At 37.5% G+C, this 13716-nt stretch overlaps 1 protein-coding gene across 2 annotated transcripts in view; it reads right to left on the bottom strand.

Annotated features, from left to right (window-relative positions):
* Positions 1 to 211: 211 nt before the first annotated feature.
* The window catches only part of BBOX1 (gamma-butyrobetaine hydroxylase 1), a 110580-nt gene continuing 97075 nt past the window's right edge, over positions 212 to 13716 (bottom strand). For both annotated transcript variants that reach the window (XM_049890752.1, XM_049890751.1), the window contains 4 exons: positions 10827 to 10932; positions 9070 to 9266; positions 2443 to 2609; positions 212 to 560 (listed from right to left, as the gene is read on the bottom strand). In XM_049890752.1, coding sequence (XP_049746709.1) covers positions 400 to 560; positions 2443 to 2609; positions 9070 to 9266; positions 10827 to 10932 — 631 coding nt within the window. In that variant the 3' untranslated portion in view covers positions 212 to 399. The remainder of the gene's footprint in view (positions 561 to 2442; positions 2610 to 9069; positions 9267 to 10826; positions 10933 to 13716) is intronic.

Here is a 13716-nt window from a genome sequence, read left to right as displayed (position 1 = left end):
AAATTTTACTAGAAACAAGTTTTATCTGAAATACAAAGATCATTTGAAACAAAAGCTTTGTTTAAAACAAAAAGCTGTATTTGAAGAAAAATTTTATTTGATATGAAAACTGTAGGCATTCTGGAGACTCTCACATGTGAAGAAAAGAAATTAAAACATATGTATGACAAAACTGAAGAGGTGCTTTATTTAGAAAAGAGAGAACACTGCCACAACATCTAAAAAGTTGACAATTTATATGACTATAAGAAAAGAGTACATTTTGGAAAGACTTACGTATTCCATGTCAAAGAAATTAATATCTAAATGATTTAGATAATGACCTGTGGACCCAAATAAACTTGCCCTATCTTACTAAATATACCAGGTGCAATCTTCCTAAAATTATAGACAGGAGATTCAGTTTCCATTTTTGACACTCTGTCTTAAGATACGAAGCCTTGACATCACCACATCCCAGTCCGCATAAGCTCCTTCTAGATGGCGGGATATCTCTGTTCCAGCTTCATAGCTCCGTCGGCCGTGAAGTAAGCGCCAATTATCAAAAGTAATCACATCACCTAGATAAAAGATTTTTTCAATATGAATAATTATGTGTTTAAATGATTTGCATAGCTAGAAAATATACAAAATACCTCTGCTACTTGTTTCGCATCAGGAAGTAGTTAATTTATTTCTTCCCATAAAATTGCACATTCACTTTTTCACAGAAATCAGCCCACTGGAGCTAAACTGCGTTGGCTTTATGACATTTAAACTACACAGCTTGGTAGTAATTTTATAATTATCTTACAAAAATTATCTGGGTGAACCTTTGAATTATTCCTACTGATGTTGCTTATCTCTTAATTAGAAATGTTTCTTCTCAGTAGAACAGATTCAAATAATCATTAAAATAGTGACATTCTTAGTTCCTAACATTTCATGTACATTATTTATTTCTAACTCTACAAAGATTCCTAAAGAGAGAGTATTATTTCACTTTTTCATACATAGAAAACAGGTCCCAAGAAGCTGAGGGATTTGGCTTAAGCTACACTACTATTCGTAATTACGGTGTTGGCAAAGAATACTGAATATACCGTGGACTGCCAGAAGAATGAACCAGTCCGTCTGGGAAGAAGTACAGCCAGGATGCTCCTTGGAAGTGAGGATGGTGAGATTTCGTCTCATATACTTTGGATGTTATCAGAGGGGACCAGTCCTTAGAGAAGGACATCATGCTTGGTAAGGTGAAGGGTCAGTGAAAAAGAGGAACACTCTCAATGAGATGGAATGACAGAGTGGCTGCAACAATGGGCTCAAGCATGGCAAAGATTGTCAGGATGGTGCCGGACTGGGTAGTGTTTCATTTTGTTGTACATAGGGTAGCTATTAGGTGGAACCGACTGGACGGCATCTAACAACAATTACAACAACACACTACTATTAAATAGTGGAGCTCAGATTTCAACTCCTATTTTTTTTGATTTTACTCCCGTGGCATTTTCATTTTACCACATTTTCTCTCTTAAAATCAGTCTGCTGTGACTATATGGCAGTGGATTTACGGTGGTTTCTAACTTTATTATGCCCAAAAATCAATTTAACATGTAATCATAAGTGAAAAGACTCTTCCACATGGCCAAATCAACAGCAGAGAGAAATTATTTACTATTGATATAAAAAAAGATTCTAATTTGATGGCACTTTATCAAATAGAAATGGCCCAAAAAACACAATGCTTTATGATCCTTTTTTTCAAATACTTGAAATATTTCAAGTACTACTTTATTTCAAGTAATGCTATCTTTGCTAGTAAGTTCAGTAGGTAAACATTATGTACTTTTTAGTGAGAATTTGGGAGATAATTTTTACTTGTTTACCAGGATAAGCATTAAGGACAAGCTCCAGTTTACACTGAGTTATCAGGATATAAGGTACCAATCTATCACACGAGGATTTTATCTGATCTGTCGCTTGTCTTTCAAATGTTTATTCTTTATGTTGGAGTTTCTTAAGTGTTGGTGTACTTAAAAATTACCTACAGGTCCCTGGGTATGCTCAACTATTAACCTAAAGGTTGGCGATTCAAACCCACCCAGGAGCGGAGGAAGGTTCTTGTGATCTGCTTCTGTAAAGATTACAGCCCAGGAAGCCCTGCGGCATAGATCTACTCTGTAACGCATGGGGACACCATGAGTCAACATAGACTTGACAGCAACAGGTTTTGTTTTGTTTTGGTAAGGATTAACTGGGGAGCTTGTTAAGAACGAGTATTTTTGAGTCAAGAGAACAGGGCTGGGGGTCAGGAGTCTGCTATTTAAGCAAGTTTCATGCTCATCAACATTTTGTTGTAAGGGTTCCACATGGCAGAAAAACAGCTTTGGATGTCTATCACTCTAGATGGTTAAGTTGAAGAAAATCCCTCCTTCAGTTGTCTGAGAAAATGTATTCACTGACCTGGATTCATCTTGAAGGTGAACTTGAATTCTTTGGAGTTCATGAGATCAACAAACTCCTTCAGAGCAGCATAAAATGGCTGAACTCTTTCAACAGGTACATCAAATATCGTGTCTCTGGTAGCATTATTGAAGTTGATGCGAACCACTTGGCCTTTATCATCTAACCTAATTTTTTTAAGGGAATAATTTTAAATACATAATTCAAGAAATGTCTTTTTACAGTTCTAAGGGTCAATTCCTCTTGGAAGAGATTTCTGAAACACAGTATTAAAGAATCCAAACACACATACAGGAAATACCAAGGTTACCTGTGGTACAATGTATACATTCATTTTTTTCATTCATTCATTCAGCAAGTGGTTTTAGCAATCTCACCAGAAGTGCCAGAAAGAGTCAACTTAATCTAAAATAAATGTTACTAAGAGATTCAAGTTGAAAATCTTGTTATGCTTAGTGAAATTCATTCATTCTTTGTATTCCTTGTGGGAATGTCATTATGAGGTTGTCTGTTACATCATATTTTGTAGTGATTCACAGTAAAAATTTATTTCAGGTTTTGGAAGTATCTTGAATCTTATAACTAATTATGCTCCCTCCTTGCTTTGGTCTCTGAACACTCAGAGCTGAAATTGAAATCTGACACTAGTAAATGTGCTGGACTTTATGGTAATTACAGACAGCCAACATTTATTCTGCATTTTCTGAGTCAGGAACTATGGTAGAGACTTCCACATATTATCTCTGTAATTTCCACTTCAATTGTACATAGTAGGTATTAGTATTATTCCCTATTAATGGGACTGAGGCTCAGCGAGGGTAAGCAACCTGTCTGAGACTGCATACCTAGCAAGTGAAAGAGCTGTGTTTCATGTGACTGAGTTGGTAACCACTGGAATGCACTTCTACAGCTTAATCTCAGCATTATTTCCTTTGCCCCAGTTTCTTTAGTTTTTACTGTATTGCATTATACCTAATTCTGTCGGTGACCTCAAAGACTTTTTTTGTACTAGGCAGGACATAGACATTTCAAAGAAATTTAAAAATTTAATCACTAGAAAAATTGTATTACACCAAACATTCAGGAGATGGGAGTCCTGGGTTACCTGAAAACCTACTTTATTTCATTTCCTGTTGGAAATATATCAAGTGGCTTAATGTTAACCACTAGGGATACCCTGAGACCTTGCAAATGGCCAAATTTGGTAACTTGGTAATAACAGAGCCAGGTCATGATTCAGATGGTGACATTCAATTAATCTCACTCAATAGCTAAATTTCTTACATCTGTTCACTAGTCTTACAGAATCTGCAATCATATTTTCTCACAAAAAGGCTCATTGCTGTCGAGTCGATCCTGACTCAGCGACCCTAGAGGGCAGAGTAGAACTGCCCCATACAGTTTCCAAGGAGTGCCTGGTAGATTCAAACGGCCAAGCTTTTGGTTTGCAGCCATAGCACTTAATCGCTACGCCACTAGGGCTTCTAAAACAACCAAACCAACTGCTGTCGAGTCGATTCCAACTCACAGTGACCCCATAGGACAGAGTAGAACTGCCCCACAGGGTTCTCCAAGGAGCAACTGGTAGATTCAAACTGCCAACCTTTTGGTTAGTAGCCATAGCTCTTAACCGCTACACCACCAGGGTTTCTTTTAGGAATATGATGTTTCTACCTTTTAAATATATTCAGAAACTGAGTTATTTTAACACTGTCATGCTACCACTTAAACTACTCAGTTCCAAGGCACCATCATCTCTAGCCTGGAGTCCTACAGCAGGTTCTACTTTTTTCTCCTTTCTCCCTGCTCAAATGTCCTTCTACACTATATTCAACACAGTAACTGGGGAGATCTATTTAAACTGTAAATCAGATATGTCTCTCTTCTGGTCAAAATCTTGCAGCTTCTCACTATTTCACTCCTAGTAAAAGCCAGTGTTCTTACAATGGTTTACAAGGCCTGCATGAACTCACCCTCATCTGATCTCTTTTCCTGATACTTTCCCCCTCACTCACTCTACTCCAGCCACACTGGACTTCTTGGGGTTCCTTGGACATACCAGACATGTTCTTAGGGACTTCTTAGTGCCTTTGCTCTGACGGACTCCTCTGCCTGGAACACTCTACGGGGAAAACACTGTCACTCTTTAAGTCTGCTCAAATCTCATCTACTCAATGAAGTTTTCCCTCACCATCCTTTTTAATGATACAAAGTTCCATCCTCCCCAAGTGTCTGGTCCTTCAGAGCCCTCCTAACTTGTCCTACTTTTCCTTGTTTCTAGACCACTTAAAATTTTTTAACATTCACTGTAATTTACTCATTTGTTTATTTTTTTTTATTCTATGAGTTGGAATAGACTCAATGGCAATGAGTTTGGTATGGTTTCTTCTCCATTAGAATGTAAGCTACACAAGAGTAGAGATCTTTGGCTGATTTGTTCACCGATGTATCCCAAGCATTAAAAACAGTGGTTGGCTTCAACAAATACTTGTCAAATGAATAAATGAAGGCCATATGTGTTCATGATAGGGCTGAATTTATATACTGGGGACTTGATTATCCACTAGATGATTTAACTTTCATATTATTTGGCTATTTCTCTTAAAAAAAAGAATACAAACTCGATTCTCAAATTGGAAACACTCCCAAAATTCATTAACTTAAGTCTGATTAAATAACTGTCCTAGGAACACAATGTAAACTAATTCTCAAATAAAAGGGCTTAGTGGCCTTTGTAGGCATATGGAAAAATCATGAGGAAATGTTAAATGAAACAGATAGGACACAGACTGTCCTATGCAAGGAATGTATAATTTTTGTTGGCTTAGCATCTTTTTCGGGAGACATCCTTGTTTCCTTTTCAGTTCATGTGGTTCTGTTGGGGCTAACCCTGCATCAGAAGTCCAGAGATAAATATGAGATCCAGGCTAGGCCAACTGGAATTCTCCAACCCCTTGGCCATGGTGATGGCCTCAGGGGTAGATGTGGACATCAGCTGGGCAGTGAGTCACCTAGCCTTTTTGGGGCTATTAGGAAATAAGTTGTTTTCCTTGTGCTGTGATTACTGGCTCTAAAGATAAGGTCAACTGGTAGTTTCTGTTGACTGTTTTTGAGAATGAATCCAACACAGAGAATGGCAAAACTAAAAGGTAAAGAAAAAAGAGAACAATTCCAGATGATATTGATTATCCCCTGGCATTACCTAATTTGGGTTAGATTCTTTCACGTCTGGTGAAGAGTTTTGACTAGTGAAATTACATTGATTACAAGTATGTAGAACTTATATTTTAAAAGGAGCCCTGGTGGCATAGTGTTTGAGAGCTCGGCTGCTAACCAAAATGTTGGCATTTTGAATCCACCAGCCCTTCCTTGGAAAACCTATAGAGCAGTTCTACTCTGTCCTATAGGGTCCCTATGACTCGGGATTGACTCGACCTCAATGGGTTGGTTTGGTCTTTTGTATTTTAAAAACGAAGTGTAGAAAACCTATGTTCACATAAGAACCTGCATATAAATTTTTATAGCAGCTTTATTCATCACTACTAAAAATTGAAAGCAACCAAGATGCCCTTCAAAAGGTGAGTGATGGTGCCTTGGAACTGAGTAGTTTAAGTGGTAGCAGTGACAGTGTTAAAATAAGTCAGTTTCTGAATATACTTAAAAGGTAGAAACATCCTATTTTCCTAAAAGAAACCCTGGTGGTGTAGTGATTAAGAGCTATGGCTACTAACCAAAAGGTTGGCAGTTTGAATCTACCAGCTGCTCCTTGGAGAACCCTGTGGGGCAGTTCTACTCTTTGGGCCTTTGTCAAATATCAACTGCTCATAAGTGGATGGATTTATGTCTGGATTCTCAATTTTGTTCCATTGGTCTATGTATCTGTTTTTGTACCAGTACCATGCTGTTTTGACTACTGTGGCAGTATAATAGTTTCTGAAATCAGGTAGACTGAGGCCTCCTACTTTGTTCTTCTTTTGCAGTAATGCTTTACTTTTCCGGGGCCTCTTTCCCTTCCATATGAAGTTCGTGATTTGTTTCTCCATCTTATTAAAAAATGTCATTGGAATTTGAATTAGAATTGCATTGTATCTATAGATGCTTTTAGTAGAATTACATTTTTAAAATGTTAAGTCTTCCTATCCATGAGCAAGGTATGTTTTTCCACTTATGTAGGTCTCTTTTGGTTTCTTGTGGTAGTGTCTTGTAGTTTTGTATGTATAGGTCTCTGGTAAGATTTATTCCTAAGCATTTTATCTTCTTGAAGGCTATTGTAAATGATATTGATTTGGTGATTTCCTCTTTGATGTTCTTTTTGTTGGTGTGGAGGAATCCAACTGATATTCGTATCTTTATCTTGTATCTTAATACTCTGCTGAACTCTTCTATTAGTTTCAGTAGTTTTCTTGAGGATTCCTTAAGGTTTTCTGTGTATAAGATTACGTTATCTGCAAATAAAGATACTTCTACTTCTTTCTTACCAATCTGGATGCCCTTTATTTCTTTATCTAGCCTAATTGCTCTGTCTAGGACTTCCAGCACAATGCTGAGTAAGAGTGGTGATAAAGGGCATCCTTGTCTGGTTCCCGATCTCAAGCGGAATGTCTTCAGACTCTCTCCATCTAGGATGATGTTGGCTGTTGGCTTTGTATAAATGCTCTTTATTATGTGGAGGAATTTTCCTTCTATTCCTATTTTGCTGAGAGTTTTTATCATGAATGAGTGTTGAACTTTGTCAAATGCCTTTTCTACATCAATTGATAAAATCATGTGGTTCTTGTCTTTTGTTTTGTTTATATGATGGATTGCATTAATTGTTTTTTTAATGTTGAGCCATCCCTGCATACCTGGTACGAATCCCACTTGGTCATAGTGAATTGTTTTTTTGATACGTTGTTGAATTCTATTGGCTAGAATTTTGTTGAGGATTTTTGCATCTAAGTTCATAAGGGGTATAGGTCTGTAATTTTTTTTTTTGTGGTGTCTTTACCCGGTTTTAGTATCAGGGATATGCTGGCTTCATAGAATGAGTTTGGTAGTATCCCATCCTTTTCTATGCTCTAAAGTACCTTTTGCAGTAGTGGTGTTAACTCTTCTCTGAAAATTTGGTAGCACTCTGCATTGAAGCTGTCTGGACCAGGGATTTTGTTGTTGTTGTTGTTGTTGAGAGTTTTTTGATTATCTCTTCAATCTCTTCTTTTATTTTGGGTCTATTTAGTTGTTCTACCTCTGTTTGCATTAGTTTAGGTACGTAATGTGTTTCTAGGAATTCATCCATTTCTTCTAGGTTTTCAAATTTGTTAGAGTACAATTTTTCATAGTAATCTGAAATGATTCTTTGAATTTTAGTTGGGTCTGTTCTAATATCACCCATCTCATTTCTTATTTGGGTTATTTGCTTCCTCTCGTGTTTTTCTTTTGTCAATTTAGCCAATGGCTTATCAATTCTGTTAATTTTTTCAAAGAACCAGCTTTTGGTCTTATTAACTCTTTCAATTGTTTTTCTGTTTTCTATTTCATTTAGTTCTGCTCTAATTTTTATTATTTCATTTCTTCTAGTGCCTGAAGGTTTCTTTTGTTGCTCTCTTTCTATTTGTTCAAGTTGTAGGGATAGTTCTTTGATTCTGGCCCTTTCTTCTTTTTGTATGTGTGTATCTATTGATATAAATTGACCTCTGAGCACTGCTTTCATTCTGTGTCCCGGAGGTTCTGACAGGAAGTGTTTTCATTCTCATTGGATTCTATGAATTTCTTTATTCCATCCTTAATGTCTTCTATAATACAGTCTTTTTTTGAACAGGGTATTGTTCAGTTTCCAAGTGTTTGATTTCTTTTCCCTGCTTTTCCTGTTATTGATTTCTACTTTTATGGTCTTATGGTCAGAGAAGATGCTTTGTAATGTTTTGATGTTTTGGATTCTGCTAAGGCTTTCTCTATGACCTAATATGTGGTCTATTCTAGAAAATGTTCCATGTGCACTAGAAAGTGATAGTATACATTTGTGAAAACCCATAGGACTCTGCAACAAAAAGAATGAGCCTTAATGTAAACTACAGACTTTAGTTAATCTATATTGGTTCATGAATTATAGAATTGTAACACAGGGATCAAATATATTGATAATAGGAGAAACAGTGTGCAGGGGGATGAGGGTATGTATGGGAACCCTCTGTACTTTCTCCACATCTTTTTCTGTAAATCTAACACTTCTCTGGAAACCCTGGTGGCATAATGGTTAAGTGCTACAGCTGCTAACTAAAGGTTGGCAGTTTGAATCCACCAGGCACTCCTTAGAAACTCTGTCCATAGGGTTGCTAAGAGTCAGAATCGACTCAATAGCAATGAGTTTTTGGTTTTTTGGAACACTTCTCTAAAAAATAAAGTCTACTAAAAAACGAAGTTTACATGAGTCTTTGTATCTTCTCTTATGTTGGGAGAAATTGGAGACTTCATGTGATTTGGTAAAGTTTTTTTTTTTTTTTCCTCTATCACTCTAAAATTTGGTTAAAGAGTTAAAAAAAAATAATGCTCTGGGGTTGATCAAAGCTCTTTCTTCTTTAAGCTTTAGGTTAATGGAGTTTTTTCTGTCAACTTTTTTATTGCTATGATAAATTCATAAACAATACTCACTCTATAATTTTGTGCTTAGATTGTACGGAGAAATCACAATAATCGACTCCAATGTCTGTGAAGTCCACAAAGGTGGAGGACAAAATCTGGAATGCCTGAGGGTTTTTTTCCTTGAGCTTTCGGCATACATTGAACCCATCTACAATTTCTGAATCACCTCCAGTGACTGTTTGCTTTATGCAGTGCAGAAACTGAACCTGTAAAAAAGAAATGGAGAAGTGTGATTTAAAAATGATCTGCACTGACTTTTTTTCTCCAGCCTGCCTTTTACAGTTTAGCTGAGCTGATTAGCTTGGCTGCTGACCCTGGGCTTTTAGAAAATCTCTGGGCCATACTTAGAACAAATCACATTGTGTGTCTTGTCCCCACCACCCAATCCCCACCCAAAAAGTTGACTACAGTGGTCATTTCACAGTCATCATTTAGTTCAAAGAAATCATGTGGTGTTTCACAATCAACAAAATAATTTAAAACATGTGAAGCCAGACAGAATAGTTTAGCCAATAGTGGCAAGAACAATGGGTAACAACAGGGGCACAGAGAAAACAGACTGACGAGAAAACATCAGTCGAAATGAAAAAAAAAAAAAAAAGGATAATTTTTTACTTTGGTTCATTTGTCCTTTATTACTTGAAGGATTGCCCAAATTTTTCACTTCCACTTACTTTTGAAGATAGAGATTTGTGTGTAGTTATTTCATTTAGACAATTTAGCTCTAAAAATAGGGACAAAATGTCTTTTAAAAAGTAAATTCTCTGATCATTTACTTTCTGGTTTAACAAAATGATGATTTTGGAAAAATGTAGCTAGTTTAAAGAAATGACAATTTTGTTAAGATGTAGTGGGATTCTCCAGGGGCCTTCAGGAGGAATCTAATAGAACAACACGCGTTGTTCTCTTCCTTGTATTACATCCCTTTGTAATGTATCTTTGTAGCTCCTTCCACGAGAAATGGAGTCTATTGCCCCACCTATTGAATTTGTGCCGGACTTGTGATTTGCTTCAAACAATTAGCATTACAGAAGTGACATTGGGCTGATTCCTAGCCTAGGCTTTCAGAAACCTTGCATATTTTGGCTGACTTTCTGGAAACTCTGCAAGCTTCCATGTGCACAAAGCCTAGGCTAGCCTGCTGGAGAATGATAGACTGTGTGGAGCAGAAATAAGCCATCTCAGCAGAAGCCAACCTAGCCAACCAGTCCTTATCCTATTCAGCAGTTGACTGCAGGTATATGAACACAGACTAGAAGAACTGCCCAGCTGAACTTAGCCCACAGTATGAAAACATGAGCTAAGAAAATACTGTTTTAAGCCATGAAGTTATAGGACAGGTGTTTATGCTGCAATAGCTAATTGATACAGATGATGGTCACGTGACTTTGTAGGAAAGCCCTACATTGTGCTCCTGGACTTTATTTTCTCTTTACTTCTCTTGAAAGTTGTATATTTACAAAGAGACCCCAAGGTGTACTGCTGCAATGAAATCTCTCTTCGCAAACCAAAAGGTGGCAATAGTTACTTCCAGGAAGGAAAAAAAAAATATTTAAAAAATGCATGAAAATCTTTTATCCCTTTGGAATGTGAGGCTACTGAAGATTTAGGTAAAGAGATTTTGTGAGTGTGGATTGTTTAGAGAAAGAAGATCCTCATAAGAAACATTACTTATGTAACGTAAAGCCTTCTAGACTTAAATACAAATATATAAAAATATTGGTCTCTGGCTTGCCTTGTGGAAAATATCTTGAAGCTCACCTTACCCCAGGTGGATGATGAAGGGCTGGATAATCAGTGTGAAAGCTTAACTTCCCAGTTGTATAAGCCACATTGTTTGCATCGATTTTGTCTTGCACTTGCCAAGTATGTCTGTTAAATACAAGAAAACACATGTTTAAACAGGCTGTCACTAAGGCAGAGGAAATGTGTTAGAATGAACTTAATACATGAGGGCAATGGAAAATTTTCATTTTATGAAGTAATTAACACAATGACTAAGAGCTAGGAAGGGAGTCTCACCCTTTTTTGTCCAAAATGGCAATTTCAAAAATGGAATCTCCTTGTTTCTCATCTCCTCTGAGCAAAAGAATACATTTAAACATTACTATTTCTTACAGACTTCATGAAGAAGTGAACAGGTGATTGTAGGCTATTTTTTAAATAGCATGTTGAGTTTTTAGTTACATTCTTGTACCTGCTACTGACTGGCACAACTTTACCAGTAACCCTAGAAGCCTTCCATGTGCCCTGTCCCAGTCACGATCTCCTCTCTCTTCTCCTAAATCACCATGACTTCTATAGTTATTATTTCCTTGTACTTCGTAGTTTTAACACCAAAATCTGTATCCCTAGACATTGTGTTCCACCACGTGTCTGTCAGTTTGTCATACTGTGGTGGCTTCCGTGTTGCTATGATACTGGAAGCAATGCCACCAGTATTTCAAATACTATCAAGGTTATCCATGGTGGAAAGGTTTCAGTAGAACCTCCAAACGAAGACAGACTAGAAGAAGAACCTGGCAATTTACTTCTGAAAAAATTGGCCAGTGAAAACTTTATGAATAGTGGCAGGACATTGTCCAATACAATGTCAGAGAATGGGCCCCTCAGGTTGTTGCTGTTGTTGTTAGGTGCCATCAAGTCGGTTCCAGCGCATAGTGACCCTATGTACCACAGAATGAAACACTGCCCGATCCTGCACCATCCTTACAATCATTGTTATGCTTGAGCCCATTGTTGCAGCCACGGTGCCAGTCCATCTCGTTGAGGGTCTTCCTCTTTTTTGCTGACCCTCTACTTTACCAAGCATGATGTCCTTCTCTAGGGACTGATCCCTCCTGACAACATGTCCAAAGTATGTAAGACGCAGCCTCGCCATCCTTGCTTTTAGGGAGCATTCTGGTTGTATTTCTTCCGAGACAGATTTGTTCGTTCTTTTGGCAGTCCATGATATATTCAATATTCTTTGCCAATACCACAATTCAAAGGTGTCAGTTCTTCTTTGGTCTTCCTCATTCATTGCCCAGCTTTCACATGCATATGATGCCATTGAAAACACCATGGATTGGGTCAGGCGCACCTTAGTCTTCAAGGTGACATCTTTGCTCTTCAACACTTTAAAGAGGTCCGTTGCAGCAGACTTGCCCAATGCAATGCATCTTTTGATTTCTTGGCTGCTGCTTCCATGGGTGTTGATTGTGGATCCAAGTAAAATGGAATCATCTGTGACAACTTCAGTCTTTTCTCCATTTATCATGATGTGGCTTATTGGTCCAATTACGAGGATTTTTGTTTTCTGTATGTTGAGGTGTAATCCATACTGAAGGCTGTGGTCTTTGATCTTCATTAGCAAATGCTTCCAGTCCTCTTTACTTTCAGCAGGCAAGGTTGTGTCATCTGCATAATGCAGGTTGTTAATGAGTCTTCCTCCAATCCTGATGCTACAGTCTTCTTCGTATAGTCCAGCTTCTCAGATTATTTCCTCAGCATACAGATTGAATAAAAAAAAGAATTGAATAGGTACGGTGAAATGTTATAACCCTGATGCACACCTTTCCTGACTTTAAATCACTCAGTATCCCCTTGTTGTGTCCAAACAACTGCCTCTTGATCTTTGTACATGTTCCTCAAAGCACAATTAAGTGTTCCAGAATTCCCATTCTTTGCAATGTTATCCATAATTTGTCATGGTCCACACAGTCGAATGCCTTTGCATAGTCAATAAAACACAGGTAAACATCCTTCTGGTATTCTCTGCTTTCAGCCATGATCCATCTAACATCAGCAGTGATAACCCTGGTTCCACGTCCTCTTCTGAGTCTGGCCCGAGTTTCTGGCAGTTCCCTGTTGATTTACTGCTTTTAAATGATCTTCAGCAAAATTTTTGCTTGGATGTGATATTAATGATATTGTTTGATAATTTCCGCAGTGGGTTGGATCACCTTTCTTGGGAATAGGTATAAATATAGATCTCTTCCACTCAGTTAGCCAGGTAGCTCTCTTCCAAATTTCTTATGATAGACAAATAAGCTCTTCCAGTTCTGCATCTATTTGTTGAAACATCTCAATTGATATTCTGTCAATCCCTGAAGCCTTGTTTTTCACTAATGCCTTCAGTGCAGCTTAGGCTTTTTCCTTCAGTACCATTGGTTCTTGATCATATGCTACCTCTTGACATGGTTGAACATCGACTAATTCTTTTCGGTATAATGACTCTGTGGATTCCTTCTGTCTTTTTTTGATGCTTCCTGTGTCATTTAATAGTCTCCCCATAGAATCTTTCACTATTGCAGCTCGAGGCTTGAATTTTTTCTTCAGCTCTTTCAGCTTGAGAAACACCGAGCATGTTCTTCCCTTTTGGTTTTCTATCTCCAGCTCTTTGTGCATGTCATTATAATACTTTGTCTTCTCAATCTGCCCTTTGAAGTCTTCCGTTCAGTTCTTTCACTTCTTCATTTCCTCTTTTTTGCTTTAGCTGCTTGACATTCAAAAGCAAGTTTCAGAGTCTTCTCTGACATCCATCTTGGTCTTTTCTTTCTTTCCTGTCTTTTCAATGACCTTTTGCTTTCTTCATGTATGATGTTCTTGATGTCGTTCCACAACTTGTTAGGTCTTCGGTCATTAGTGTTCAACGCATCAAATCTATTCTTGAGA

This window comes from Elephas maximus, chromosome 7 (assembly GCF_024166365.1).
Source record: "Elephas maximus indicus isolate mEleMax1 chromosome 7, mEleMax1 primary haplotype, whole genome shotgun sequence".
In the NCBI taxonomy this organism is placed as follows: domain Eukaryota; kingdom Metazoa; phylum Chordata; class Mammalia; order Proboscidea; family Elephantidae; genus Elephas; species Elephas maximus.
This window is presented reverse-complemented; position numbering and strand designations above follow the sequence as displayed.